The 12773-nt window shown below is 43.1% G+C and overlaps 1 protein-coding gene across 1 annotated transcript in view; it reads right to left on the bottom strand.

Moving 5' to 3' along the window:
• LOC137536678 (pancreatic lipase-related protein 2-like) overlaps nt 1-12773 on the bottom strand; it is an 83836-nt gene that overhangs the window by 59589 nt on the left and 11474 nt on the right. The window contains exon 3 of the mRNA XM_068258914.1: nt 7531-7579. Coding sequence (XP_068115015.1) covers nt 7531-7579 — 49 coding nt within the window. The remainder of the gene's footprint in view (nt 1-7530; nt 7580-12773) is intronic.

The following is a 12773-nucleotide window of genomic DNA, read 5'->3' as shown; positions in this document are numbered from 1 at the left end:
TTCTGAGTTCAGGTCCGTCTTAATGTTTGTTTGTTTTTTCTCCAAGTATCTCATGGAGGTTGAGGAGATTTACACACAAGGTACAAATTAAAAAAATAGTTTTATTATGTGTAGAAAAGCCATCATTATGTATGCCAGTGTTTCTCAACATTTTATTGGTATGTACCCCTCTTAAAACCCTGTGCTCACCAAGTACCCTCCAGCATAGTAAACATTTTCACAAGTACCCCTTAACAAATATACATTTAATTATAGTACATGATAATTGGTTCTAAACAATTTCTAAACATTTACTATTGCTTTTAATGAGCTAAAATACTAATTTGGAGTTGTTTGAATAAGATTTAGCATTTTCTAAAACTCTAAATTTGTTATTCTTGGTAAGTATATCAAGCCTGAGTACCCCCTGGAACCATCAGAAGTAACCCCTGGGGTACACGTACCACACATTGAGAACCTAGGATGTATGCAACCTATTAGTAGTTACTGTGGTTAGTACTTTAGTTAAAGTTACGCTTTAGATGCTAATATCAGGGCAAAGTGACCTAGCTACAGAAAAGATCTGGCTATAGATCCTGCACAGCATTGATAAAAGTTTGTTTTGGATCTGAGTACACAGTTGTCCATTTCAACACTGTGGGGGTCAGTAGCCTGACCTGATCAGTATCTTCCCTGTCAGGTCAGGTCACCCAATCCATGTAAATTTTCAGCCATATTACGTTACCGGAGGCACCGTGCGATTTTTGTAGGGCTTTCTGAGCATATTAAAGTGTAACTCCAGACTATAGCGATGAGCGCGAATTTCGCATTGTAATTTACAATTACGAGTAAATTACGATGCAAAATCATAATGCGAAATTTCAGGTACAAACGTAGTTAGTTTGGTTTGTAAATGTAGTCAAGAACCGTAATTTTGCAGTTTCGCATAATTTTCGCTTAATTTTGTGCCGACTTTAGCGGTCAATAGTGAAAATCCCCATACATGCTATGATCAACAAATTTGCTATTTATACTAAGAGGATTAATGGGAACAGGGGAAAAAATATTTTTTCTCAAAAAGACCTTGTAGTTGAGTTTAAAAAACATTTTTTCTTTACATTTCAAAAATGTATTTTCTCAAAAACTACAAGGTCTTTTTGAAAAATGTATTTTTTGCTTTGTTCCCACCCTTCTCCAGAAAAAAAAACTCACCCCCCCCTCCTCTTTTTAGTTTTCCACAGACAGAAAAGTGATAAATCTCTCAGCCTTTCATACTCTGTGGATTCCGATAGGGTAGGGCTTCTCTCGCATCCCAGGAAATTAACAAAAGTCTTAGGTTCCATACTTACCTGGAGCTCCCTTAAGCCCCCTTGAGGCCGATTGTCTCTTCTAATGGCTCCTGTCCCCCGTTGAATGGCCCAAAAGCTCGGCCAAGTCGCGCTTCATCGCTCATGCGCCGCTCCCCTGTTGCACTCCCGTGGCTAGGAGCATTCTGCGCTTGTGCACTAGTGCGCTGGGACAAAACACTACCAGCCATGGGAGCGCCACAGGTGCGTGTTTGCGGCCGAGCCACGCGCGCGCAATGAAGCGCGACTTGGCAAAGCTTTTGGGCCATCAAGTGGGGGACAGGTGCCGCCCAGGGAGCCTTTAAAGCCTCGCCAGAGATTGTGCCATTCTAGAGTAAAAGGAAAATTCCACTGTCATGAAATATAAAATATCATAAGCATAGATCAATGCAACTACATACATCATAGCTTTGTTACTCATTTTCTACACCAGCAGTATAGAAGGGGCTGCCGTAGTGGTTGGTTAGGCCACACTCCATCCATAGGAAAATACTGAAGGGAGGTTGAGTATCAGGCTGACCATAGTGCCAGGAGCGTAACTAGGGGGGAGAAGCCCCTCGACTGCAGGGGAGCCCAGAGGTGTGGGAGGGCCCCAACTGCTAACCTTCCCTTTCTCTGATACTCCAGATCAGGTGTTTTTGTGGCTACACATGTTATGGGTATGAAGATCCTGATGACCACACTTGTTTCATGACCCTTGCAAGATAGGCTCTCCTATTGTCAAGGTCACCAAGAAAAGGCAAAGGAGAGATTGTGAACATTGAGGGACCCCATCAAAGTTTTGCTGGAGGAGACCATAATTTGTAGTTACGCCCCTGGATAGTGCTTCCCACAATCCTTCATGCCACTTCACCTACTACGGGGAAAGAGCTAAAGGCTTCCCCCTTACATTAGAGAAAGGGAGGATAGAAGCAAGGGTTTGAAATAGGGTATAGCAAGCTGGTGGCTGTATAGACCCCATCCCCCTCCTAAACGGCACTCCTTGGAAGACATTGGGGACCAGGCTCAGAGAAGCTCAATGACTATGTCACTGGTCATTTAGATGGATTTTAGTGAGGATATGTTTTTTTGTTTTTGTTTTTGTTTTGGTGGGATTGTGCGATAGCCAACAAAAGGTAAAAAGTACCGTAATAGCCTCAGAAATCTATGTTTGTTTGCTGTGAAGCTAAATCACTGATAGAAGCTGCCATTGTCATGCTTACCTTCCACCATGTGATGGTACAGAGAAGTGACACCCACCTCTTAGGGCCCTTTTCCACTAGCGCGTTTGCGCTAGCGGAATCGCAAAATCGCAAACCGTTAGCGATTTTACAATCGCTAGGGTTTGCTAAATAACATAGGAATCGCGGTAGGGTATTTCCACTACCGCGATTTGTTTTTGCCTGAAACGCGATCGCGGCGCGGAGCGATATTTGCCGCGATTTTGCTATGCAGTGCATAGCATAGCAAAATCGCGGCCGCAAACGTCGGGAAATTGCCGGTAATCAGTTTCCCTTTTTCATGTGTTGCTCCCCATTTACTGCCTCCTCTTTCATATGTAACCAACCCTATTTCACATCCACGTGACCACTTGAGCTGCAGCCTCCCAAGGCCTGGGCCTTTGTGGCCTTTCCCAAAATCAGGCCCTGTCTACTCCCCCATTACCACACCACCACTGTGCAATGTCAAACAGAATTCATATCCTCTTCTTACAGTACAGACACCTACCCTCCCTCCATGTGAGGATATAGAGGAGTAACATTCCTCTCTGACAGTATAGACACCTACCTTCCCTCCATGTGAGGCTATAGAGGAGTAACATTCCTCTCCGACAGTACAGACACCTACCCTCCCGCCATGTGAGGATATAGAGGAGTAACATTCCTCTCCGACAGTACAGACACCTACCCTCCCTCCATGTGAGGATATAGAGGAGTAACATTCCTCTCTGACAGTACAGACACCTACCCTCCCTCCATGTGAGGATATAGAGGAGTAACATTCCTCTCTTACAGTACAGACACCTACCCTCCCTCCATGTGAGGATATAGAGGAGTAACATTCCTCTCTGACAGTACAGACACCTACCCTCCCTCCATGTGAGGATATAGAGGAGTAACATTCCTCTTCTGACAGTACAGACACCTACCCTCCCTCCATGTGAGGATATAGAGGAGTAACATTCCTCTCTGACAGTACAGACACCTACCCTCCCTCCATGTGAGGATATAGAGGAGTAACATTCCTCTCTGACAGTATAGACACCTACCTTCCCTCCATGTGAGGCTATAGAGGAGTAACATTCCTCTCCGACAGTACAGACACCTACCCTCCCGCCATGTGAGGATATAGAGGAGTAACATTCCTCTCCGACAGTACAGACACCTACCCTCCCTCCATGTGAGGATATAGAGGAGTAACATTCCTCTCTGACAGTACAGACACCTACCCTCCCTCCATGTGAGGATATAGAGGAGTAACATTCCTCTCTGACAGTACAGACACCTACCCTCCCTCCATGTGAGGATATAGAGGAGTAACATTCCTCTCTGACAGTACAGACACCTACCCTCCCTCCATGTGAGGATATAGAGGAGTAACATTCCTCTTCTGACAGTACAGACACCTATCCTCCCTCCATGTGAGGATATAGAGGAGTAACATTCCTCTCTGACAGTACAGACACCTACCCTCCCTCCATGTGAGGATATAGAGGAGTAACATTCCTCTCCGACAGTACAGACACCTACCCTCCCGCCATGTGAGGATATAGAGGAGTAACATTCCTCTTCTGACAGTACAGACACCTACCCTCCCTCCATGTGAGGATATAGAGGAGTAACATTCCTCTCTGACAGTACAGACACCTACCCTCCCTCCATGTGAGGATATAGAGGAGTAACATTCCTCTCTGACAGTACAGACACCTACCCTCCCTCCATGTGAGGATATAGAGGAGTAACATTCCTCTCTGACAGTACAGACACCTACCCTCCCTCCATGTGAGAATATAGAGGAGTAACATTCCTCTCTGACAGTACAGACCCCTACCCTCCCACCATGTGAGGATATAGAGGAGTAACATTCCTCTCTGACAGTACAGACATCTACCCTCCCTCCATTTGAGGAGGATATAGAGGAGTAACATTCCTCTCTGACAGTACAGACACCTACCCTTCCTCCATGTGAGGATATAGAGGAGTAACATTCCTCTTCTGACAGTACAGACACCTACCCTCCCTCCATGTGAGGATATAGAGGAGTAACATTCCTCTCTGACAGTACAGACACCTACCCTCCCTCCATGTGAGGATATAGAGGAGTAACATTCCTCTCTGACAGTACAGACACCTACCCTCCCTCCATGTGAGGATATAGAGGAGTAACATTCCTCTCTGACAGTACAGACACCTACCCTCCCTCCATGTGAGGATATAGAGGAGTAACATTCCTCTCTGACAGTACAGACACCTACCCTCCCTCCATGTGAGGATATAGAGGAGTAACATTCCTCTCTGACAGTACAGACACCTACCCTCCCTCCATGTGAGGATATAGAGGAGTAACATTCCTCTCTGACAGTACAGACACCTACCCTCCCTCCATGTGAGGATATAGAGGAGTAACATTCCTCTCTGACAGTACAGACACCTACCCTCCCTCCATGTGAGGATATAGAGGAGTAACATTCCTCTCTGACAGTACAAACCCCTACCCTCCCACCATGTGAGGATATAGAGGAGTAACATTCCTCTCTGACAGTACAGACACCTACCCTCCCTCCATGTGAGGATATAGAGGAGTAACATTCCTCTCCGACAGTACAGACACCTACCCTCCCGCCATGTGAGGATATAGAGGAGTAACATTCCTCTTCTGACAGTACAGACACCTACCCTCCCTCCATGTGAGGATATAGAGGAGTAACATTCCTCTCTGACAGTACAGACACCTACCCTCCCTCCATGTGAGGATATAGAGGAGTAACATTCCTCTCTGACAGTACAGACACCTACCCTCCCTCCATGTGAGGATATAGAGGAGTAACATTCCTCTCTGACAGTACAGACACCTACCCTCCCTCCATGTGAGAATATAGAGGAGTAACATTCCTCTCTGACAGTACAGACCCCTACCCTCCCACCATGTGAGGATATAGAGGAGTAACATTCCTCTCTGACAGTACAGACATCTACCCTCCCTCCATTTGAGGAGGATATAGAGGAGTAACATTCCTCTCTGACAGTACAGACACCTACCCTTCCTCCATGTGAGGATATAGAGGAGTAACATTCCTCTTCTGACAGTACAGACACCTACCCTCCCTCCATGCGAGGATATAGAGGAGTAACATTCCTCTCTGACAGTACAGACACCTACCCTCCCTCCATGTGAGGATATAGAGGAGTAACATTCCTCTCTGACAGTACAGACACCTACCCTCCCTCCATGTGAGGATATAGAGGAGTAACATTCCTCTTCTGACAGTACAGACACCTATCCTCCCTCCATGTGAGGATATAGAGGAGTAACATTCCTCTCTGACAGTACAGACACCTACCCTCCCTCCATGTGAGGATATAGAGGAGTAACATTCCTCTCCGACAGTACAGACACCTACCCTCCCGCCATGTGAGGATATAGAGGAGTAACATTCCTCTTCTGACAGTACAGAAACCTACCCTCCCTCCATGTGAGGATATAGAGGAGTAACATTCCTCTCTGACAGTACAGACACCTACCCTCCCTCCATGTGAGGATATAGAGGAGTAACATTCCTCTCTGACAGTACAGACACCTACCCTCCCTCCATGTGAGGATATAGAGGAGTAACATTCCTCTCTGACAGTACAGACACCTACCCTCCCTCCATGTGAGAATATAGAGGAGTAACATTCCTCTCTGACAGTACAGACCCCTACCCTCCCACCATGTGAGGATATAGAGGAGTAACATTCCTCTCTGACAGTACAGACATCTACCCTCCCTCCATTTGAGGAGGATATAGAGGAGTAACATTCCTCTCTGACAGTACAGACACCTACCCTTCCTCCATGTGAGGATATAGAGGAGTAACATTCCTCTTCTGACAGTACAGACACCTACCCTCCCTCCATGTGAGGATATAGAGGAGTAACATTCCTCTCTGACAGTACAGACACCTACCCTCCCTCCATGTGAGGATATAGAGGAGTAACATTCCTCTTCTGACAGTACAGACACCTATCCTCCCTCCATGTGAGGATATAGAGGAGTAACATTCCTCTCTGACAGTACAGACACCTACTCTCCCTCCATGTGAGGATATAGAGGAGTAACATTCCTCTCTGACAGTACAGACACCTACCCTCCCTCCATGTGAGGATATAGAGGAGTAACATTCCTCTCTGACAGTACAGACACCTACCCTCCCTCCATGTGAGGATATAGAGGAGTAACATTCCTCTCTGACAGTACAGACACCTACCCTCCCTCCATGTGAGGATATAGAGGAGTAACATTCCTCTCTGACAGTACAGACACCTACCCTCCCTCCATGTGAGGATATAGAGGAGTAACATTCCTCTCTGACAGTACAGACACCTACCCTCCCTCCATGTGAGGATATAGAGGAGTAACATTCCTCTCTGACAGTACAGACACCTACCCTCCCTCCATGTGAGGATATAGAGGAGTAACATTCCTCTCTGACAGTACAGACACCTACCCTCCCTCCATGTGAGGATATAGAGGAGTAACATTCCTCTCTGACAGTACAGACACCTACCCTCCCTCCATGTGAGGATATAGAGGAGTAACATTCCTCTCTGACAGTACAAACCCCTACCCTCCCACCATGTGAGGATATAGAGGAGTAACATTCCTCTCTGACAGTACAGACATCTACCCTCCCTCCATGTGAGGATATAGAGGAGTAACATTCCTCTTCTGACAGTACAGACACCTACCCTCCCTCCATGTGAGGATATAGAGGAGTAACATTCCTCTTCTGACAGTACAGACACCTACCCTCCCTCCATGTGAGGATATAGAGGAGTAACATTCCTCTTCTGACAGTACAGACACCTACCCTCCCTCCATGTGAGGATATAGAGGAGTAACATTCCTCTGACAGTACAGACACCTACCCTCCCTCCATGTGAGGATATAGAGGAGTAACATTCCTCTCTGACAGTACAGACACCTACCCTCCCGCCATGTAAGGGAACAGAGGAGGGGCACTCACCTTTAATGGCTGCTACAGTAGCGAGCACCAGTAACAGCTTCCCAATCATCTGTAACATTCAGAAAAGAGGACCAGTCATCACTAGTTAACCTTGGCACAACGTACAAATCCTGCAAGGTGCAGCTACTGTACTGGTAACATGTAAACAATCACAAAGGTACGGAGGGTGAGCTTTACCATCAGCCCTTTTGAAGGTGTTATCAGGATAAAATTAAGAAAATAAGTGCTACTTACCCGGGGCTTTCTCCAGCCCCAAGCTCCCAGCATGTCCGTCGCCGCAGCTCTGCAGTCAGCCATTCGCCACAGCTCCGTCCCGGTCCCCGGCGATGACATCAGGCCGACCACCAACGGTGCTGTCATCACCGCCATGTGGACCGGAGCGGACTGCGCAGGCTGGAGGAGGCCCCGGGTAAGTAGCACTTATTTTCTTAATTTTATCCTGATAACTCCTTTAAATACCATTTACACTTTCCAATAAAAACAAAATACCAAACACTCTACTTGTAAAATGGTATGCTCGATCACAGAACATACAAATGAACATTTGAGCAGTATCTTGAATTAGTCTCTCCGTCCCTGCTGGGCTTGTGCATGAGCAGCACGGATGCACCCACTAAAATGATTTGGACATGAGTGCTTCCGAAGACTGATGAGGAGTCCTGAAGGTAACATCGCTGAAATGAGGGCACCGTGAGAGGACCAGGAAAGTTCTATGGGATCCAGAGCCTTGCCATAGGTGAGTATCGAACCTGAAGCAAGCTTCCTCGCTTCCGGTTCACTTTTTTTTTTTACAAAAAGCTGGCTTTATTGGTGCAGAAAAAGCGTAATCGATTTACATTATACATTTTCACGAGTATACAAAAAAAAGGTACAAGTTTTACTAAAGTGGGAGGTTTTCCTCCTAGCTAGTGATAGGCAGAAGTTACGCATATGCGTAATTCGCATTTACGCATCGTAATTTACACATCAAATTTTCAGGGAAAAGCGTAATTCATTTTGTATGTAATTGTAAGCATTCGTAATTACACATGAATGTACGCATAATTTCGTGCCAACTTTGCCGGTAAATAGCAAAGCTCCCCCACCCCCCCATACATGCTATTGCTACCAAAATTGCTACATAAGTTAAGGAGAATATTGGGTGCAAGTCAAGAATTTTTTTTTTTCAGTTTTTGAGAAAATCGATTTTAAAAATGAAAAGAAAAATGGTTTTTAAACTGTAATTTTTCTGAGTTTAAAACCATTTTTCTTTGCATTTTTAAGATCGATTTTGTTTCAAAAACGACAAGGTCTTTTTTAACTTGAACCCACTATTCTCCTTAACATATGTAGCAATTTTGATAGCAATACACGTATGGGGGGGGGGGGGGGGGGGGTTGCTATTCACCGCCAAAGTCAGCAGCACAAAATTACGCGTAAATTACGCAAATCAATTGCATTAAGAATTTGTAATTATGTATAGGCGTAATTGCAAAAATTTACTTAAAGCTGACCCAAACCAAACATTTTTTTTAATTCAAAATATTTAGTTGCACAACTCTGACACATACAAAGATAATTAAACACTCCTTCGCCTATGAGCATTTCAGTGCATGCTTTTCACCCTTCTCTTTTCATAACTAGGGTTATACAGGTGGCAGCCATTAGCAATTCCTCCTTTGCCGGGCAACACCTACTCCACCAGTTTGCCGAATTCTGTCCCGGCAATATGAAAGGAAGGGAGGGGTTCCTCCAATAAATGTAAATTATTTTAGATTTGTCATCATGCAGCTGAAAAAAGACTGCTATTTATTATTATAATTTAGGTAATAGATTTTATTTCTGAAATCTTGTATTTTTAACATGGGTCCACTTTAAATTTTGCACAATCATAATTAGCTGCCATCACTACTAGCAATATATATATATATATATATATATATATATATATATATATGCTTAGTGCAATTTTTCAAAGATGACATGACATAGTATACATGGTAGATTATGCAATTGCATAGTTAAAGGGGATAAAGGTAGTGATATATATTCATGAGGCATAAGTTGGACCTAGCATTACCAGAGAATAGCAGAGTGGCACCCAGTGAATGTTTAATAAAGCACACTTCCTGTACTTCCAAGGTTAGGCATAGTTTCATTATAATGCAGTTAGGGGAGCTTCGGTGGAAATTGTAATGCTAATCGAAGAATGATGATGGCATGAGATACTGATAGATGTACAGAGATGTTACATCACCCTGTAAGTAGCAGTGTGTTGTCAGCAGTAATTGTAATGCTAAACAGCAAATGATGATGGCATAAGATATTGTTGATGGCATGAGATACTGATAGATGTACAGAGATGTTACATCACCCTGTAAGTAGCAGTGTGTTGTCAGCAGTAATTGTAATGCTAAACAGCAAATGATGATGGCATAAGATATTGTTGATGGCATGAGATACTGATAGATGTACAGAGATGTTACATCCCCCTGTAAGTAGCAATGTGGTGTTCTGTGGTAATTGTAATGCTAAACAGAGAATGTTGATGGCATGAGATACTGATAGATGTACAGAGATGTCACGTTTTAAAACAATATGCTGAAAAAAGTGAAATGTGTGAAAGGTTTTTCAATCCAACCAACTTTTCACCATACACAGTACAATCTTTTTTTGTGAAATTGCGTCAATCTCAAACAAAAAAGGTACCTCAAATAACTTCCTCAGAATTTTCAATCAACCCAAAAATTGGATCGTTTTTGTCGAATTGGAAAAAAACAATTGTAATGTTTGTAGCTACCTTAAAAAGGGGCTTAAACCTAGGATTAAACTTCATCCCAATCAGTAGCCGATACAGCCTTTCCCACAAGATATGTTTACCTTTATCGAATGATCGAATCAAATAGATCATCAGGGGAGACTGTGTGGCTAATATTTTGGTGAAACCCCTCCCACAGTGTGATGTCATGACTATGGTCCTGACAGTTTGCTGTCTGTGAACCTCGTCGCATTGTGGGAAATAGTTTTTCCAATTGTCAGTCAAGCAATATCTCCCTCTGTGCATTAAACTATCAGTAATGAACATTCCATACAGATCACCTGGCAGAACTAGAGATGTTGCCGCCTGTGATAAATTTTAGAGTGTAAATTGGGGTGAGGAAAGATTTTTACAATGGACAAACACTGACTAAATAATCTATAAATTAATATTGTAAAAAAGAAGCAATTTTATTCATTATGTTATTTTAACTACAGTTCCTCTTTAAGAAAAGCAGCAAATACAAAGCCCAAAGCATCTTACACAGTCTGCTACAACAGTACTGAGCATAACAAAGAAGAGCAGCCAAAACACCACTCACCATGCCAAGCTCCAAACCTTGATGCAACATCAGCTCATCTGGAGGGTGACATTTAAATGGTCCTCAGGGGGGTGGGGCTGGCCTGGTGATTATGCAAACAACGGCACACCATTCTGTCATTCAGAAACCAATCCAGCACAATACCTTATTGCTGTCATTATACTCCTATATCTTTCCTTTGGGGTATGTTTACACCATTGTGTTGCAGTTCTGCCAGTTTGTAAGAATACGACATGCACCACTTTTGGTTACACCAACAAAGCTGTTTAGAACAGAGATTGATTAAAGCGGAATATAATCCCTGCACTTCAACTTTGCTCTAAAACATTATTTACAGTATATTATATGCAACCAGCATTTTTTTTTACTAGATCAGCATTGGAAGGGTTACACATAGCTTTAAAGTTCCTGGAGATTTTTGCAGACGCATCCAAAGCTGAAATAGATACATTTTGTTTACATAAATGTATATAAGTGTTGAATGTGACTCACTCTCTCTGACTGAGAAGGAGCTGGAGGACAGCCAAAGAGTGTGTAACATTTCTCAATAGATACATTTAACTAAATAGAATGTAACAATCTGAATTTCTGCATATCTCTCCACGGAACTTTAAACCTCTGTGTTTAACCCTTCCAATGCTGGTCTAGTAAAAAAAAAAAATGCTTTTTGCATATAATATGCTGTAAATAATGTTTTAGAGCAAAGTTGAAATGCAGGGTTATATCCTGCTTTAAGATGTAATGGTGCCTGGTGGGCCACTTGGCCCCATGCACCTGCCTAGGTTGCCTGGTGGTTGAGCCTTTCCGGTTTGGACCCATATAAATGCGAATGCGACACACTAAAGTGTCTACATTGCATTTTTTGGTTATTTTCTGTTAGCCGGGCGCAACCTCTAGGTGGCGATTGAACTCCAGCAGAGTTACATCTTTCCCTACTATCCATGACGGCCTGGAGGGGGAATAGTAATTATCGCCACCTAGAGGATGCGCCCGGCTAACGGCTAAGTACCCATTTTTTTTCTACACCCCAGTTTTTTCAAAATTTGGGATGCTATGTAAAATGTAAATAAAACCGAATGAGATAATTATCAAAATCATGCACGCCATACAGTATATTTACTTAAAAAAAGCAATATAGATAACATCTCATATGTTGAAGCTAAGAAATGTTAAAACGTTAATGTTTTAAAAATTTGTGCCAACAACACTTTCAAAAAGTAACAGAGAGCTGGAAAAAAATCATGTCAAAATCATGTCATGCCAAAAATACCTGCAGGTCAGACCTGTTATCCACTGAGAACATTTGGTGCATAATGAAAAAAAAAATAAGATAGGAGACCCCCAAACACACATAAAAAACAACTGCAAAGCCAATAGAATATCAGTAAGTTCAGTATACCAATATTCTATCATCGAGACCTGACCTGACACCCAAATTAAAGAGTACCTAAATTATAAATTACAGTTTGCTTTAAACCTAATAAGTTGCCAAGATATATAAACTCACACATGATAAAGTGTGATTTTCTCACCCACAGGGTCCGTATTCCACATATGGTCTTGAAATCGGGTGAGTTAAAAATGGCGCTAGCGCCGACAGTGTAAAAATGGTGCTGCATTAATTTGCATTATAAAACGATATTTATCGTTTTATGAGTGAAAAAATGGCGCCACATTAAAAACAATATATATCTTTTTATGACTTACATTTCAGAATGATATTTATCGTTTTATGGGTTGAATATGGGTTTCGCTCCCAGTGTGTATTATGGGGTGCTACCCACACTCAGGGGGGTCTTGAGTGCAGAAACAAGAATACTGCCAGCAGGTGCAAGTGCAAGTGCAAACAGGCCAATGCCTGTGCTTTATTAGCCAGTTGCTCAGCAAAAATACGCAAACACAAAA

Source organism: Hyperolius riggenbachi, chromosome 10 (genome assembly GCF_040937935.1).
Source record: "Hyperolius riggenbachi isolate aHypRig1 chromosome 10, aHypRig1.pri, whole genome shotgun sequence".
Lineage (NCBI taxonomy): Eukaryota > Metazoa > Chordata > Amphibia > Anura > Hyperoliidae > Hyperolius > Hyperolius riggenbachi.
Note: the sequence above shows the minus strand (reverse complement) of the source record. Positions and strands in the feature narration are given on the sequence as shown.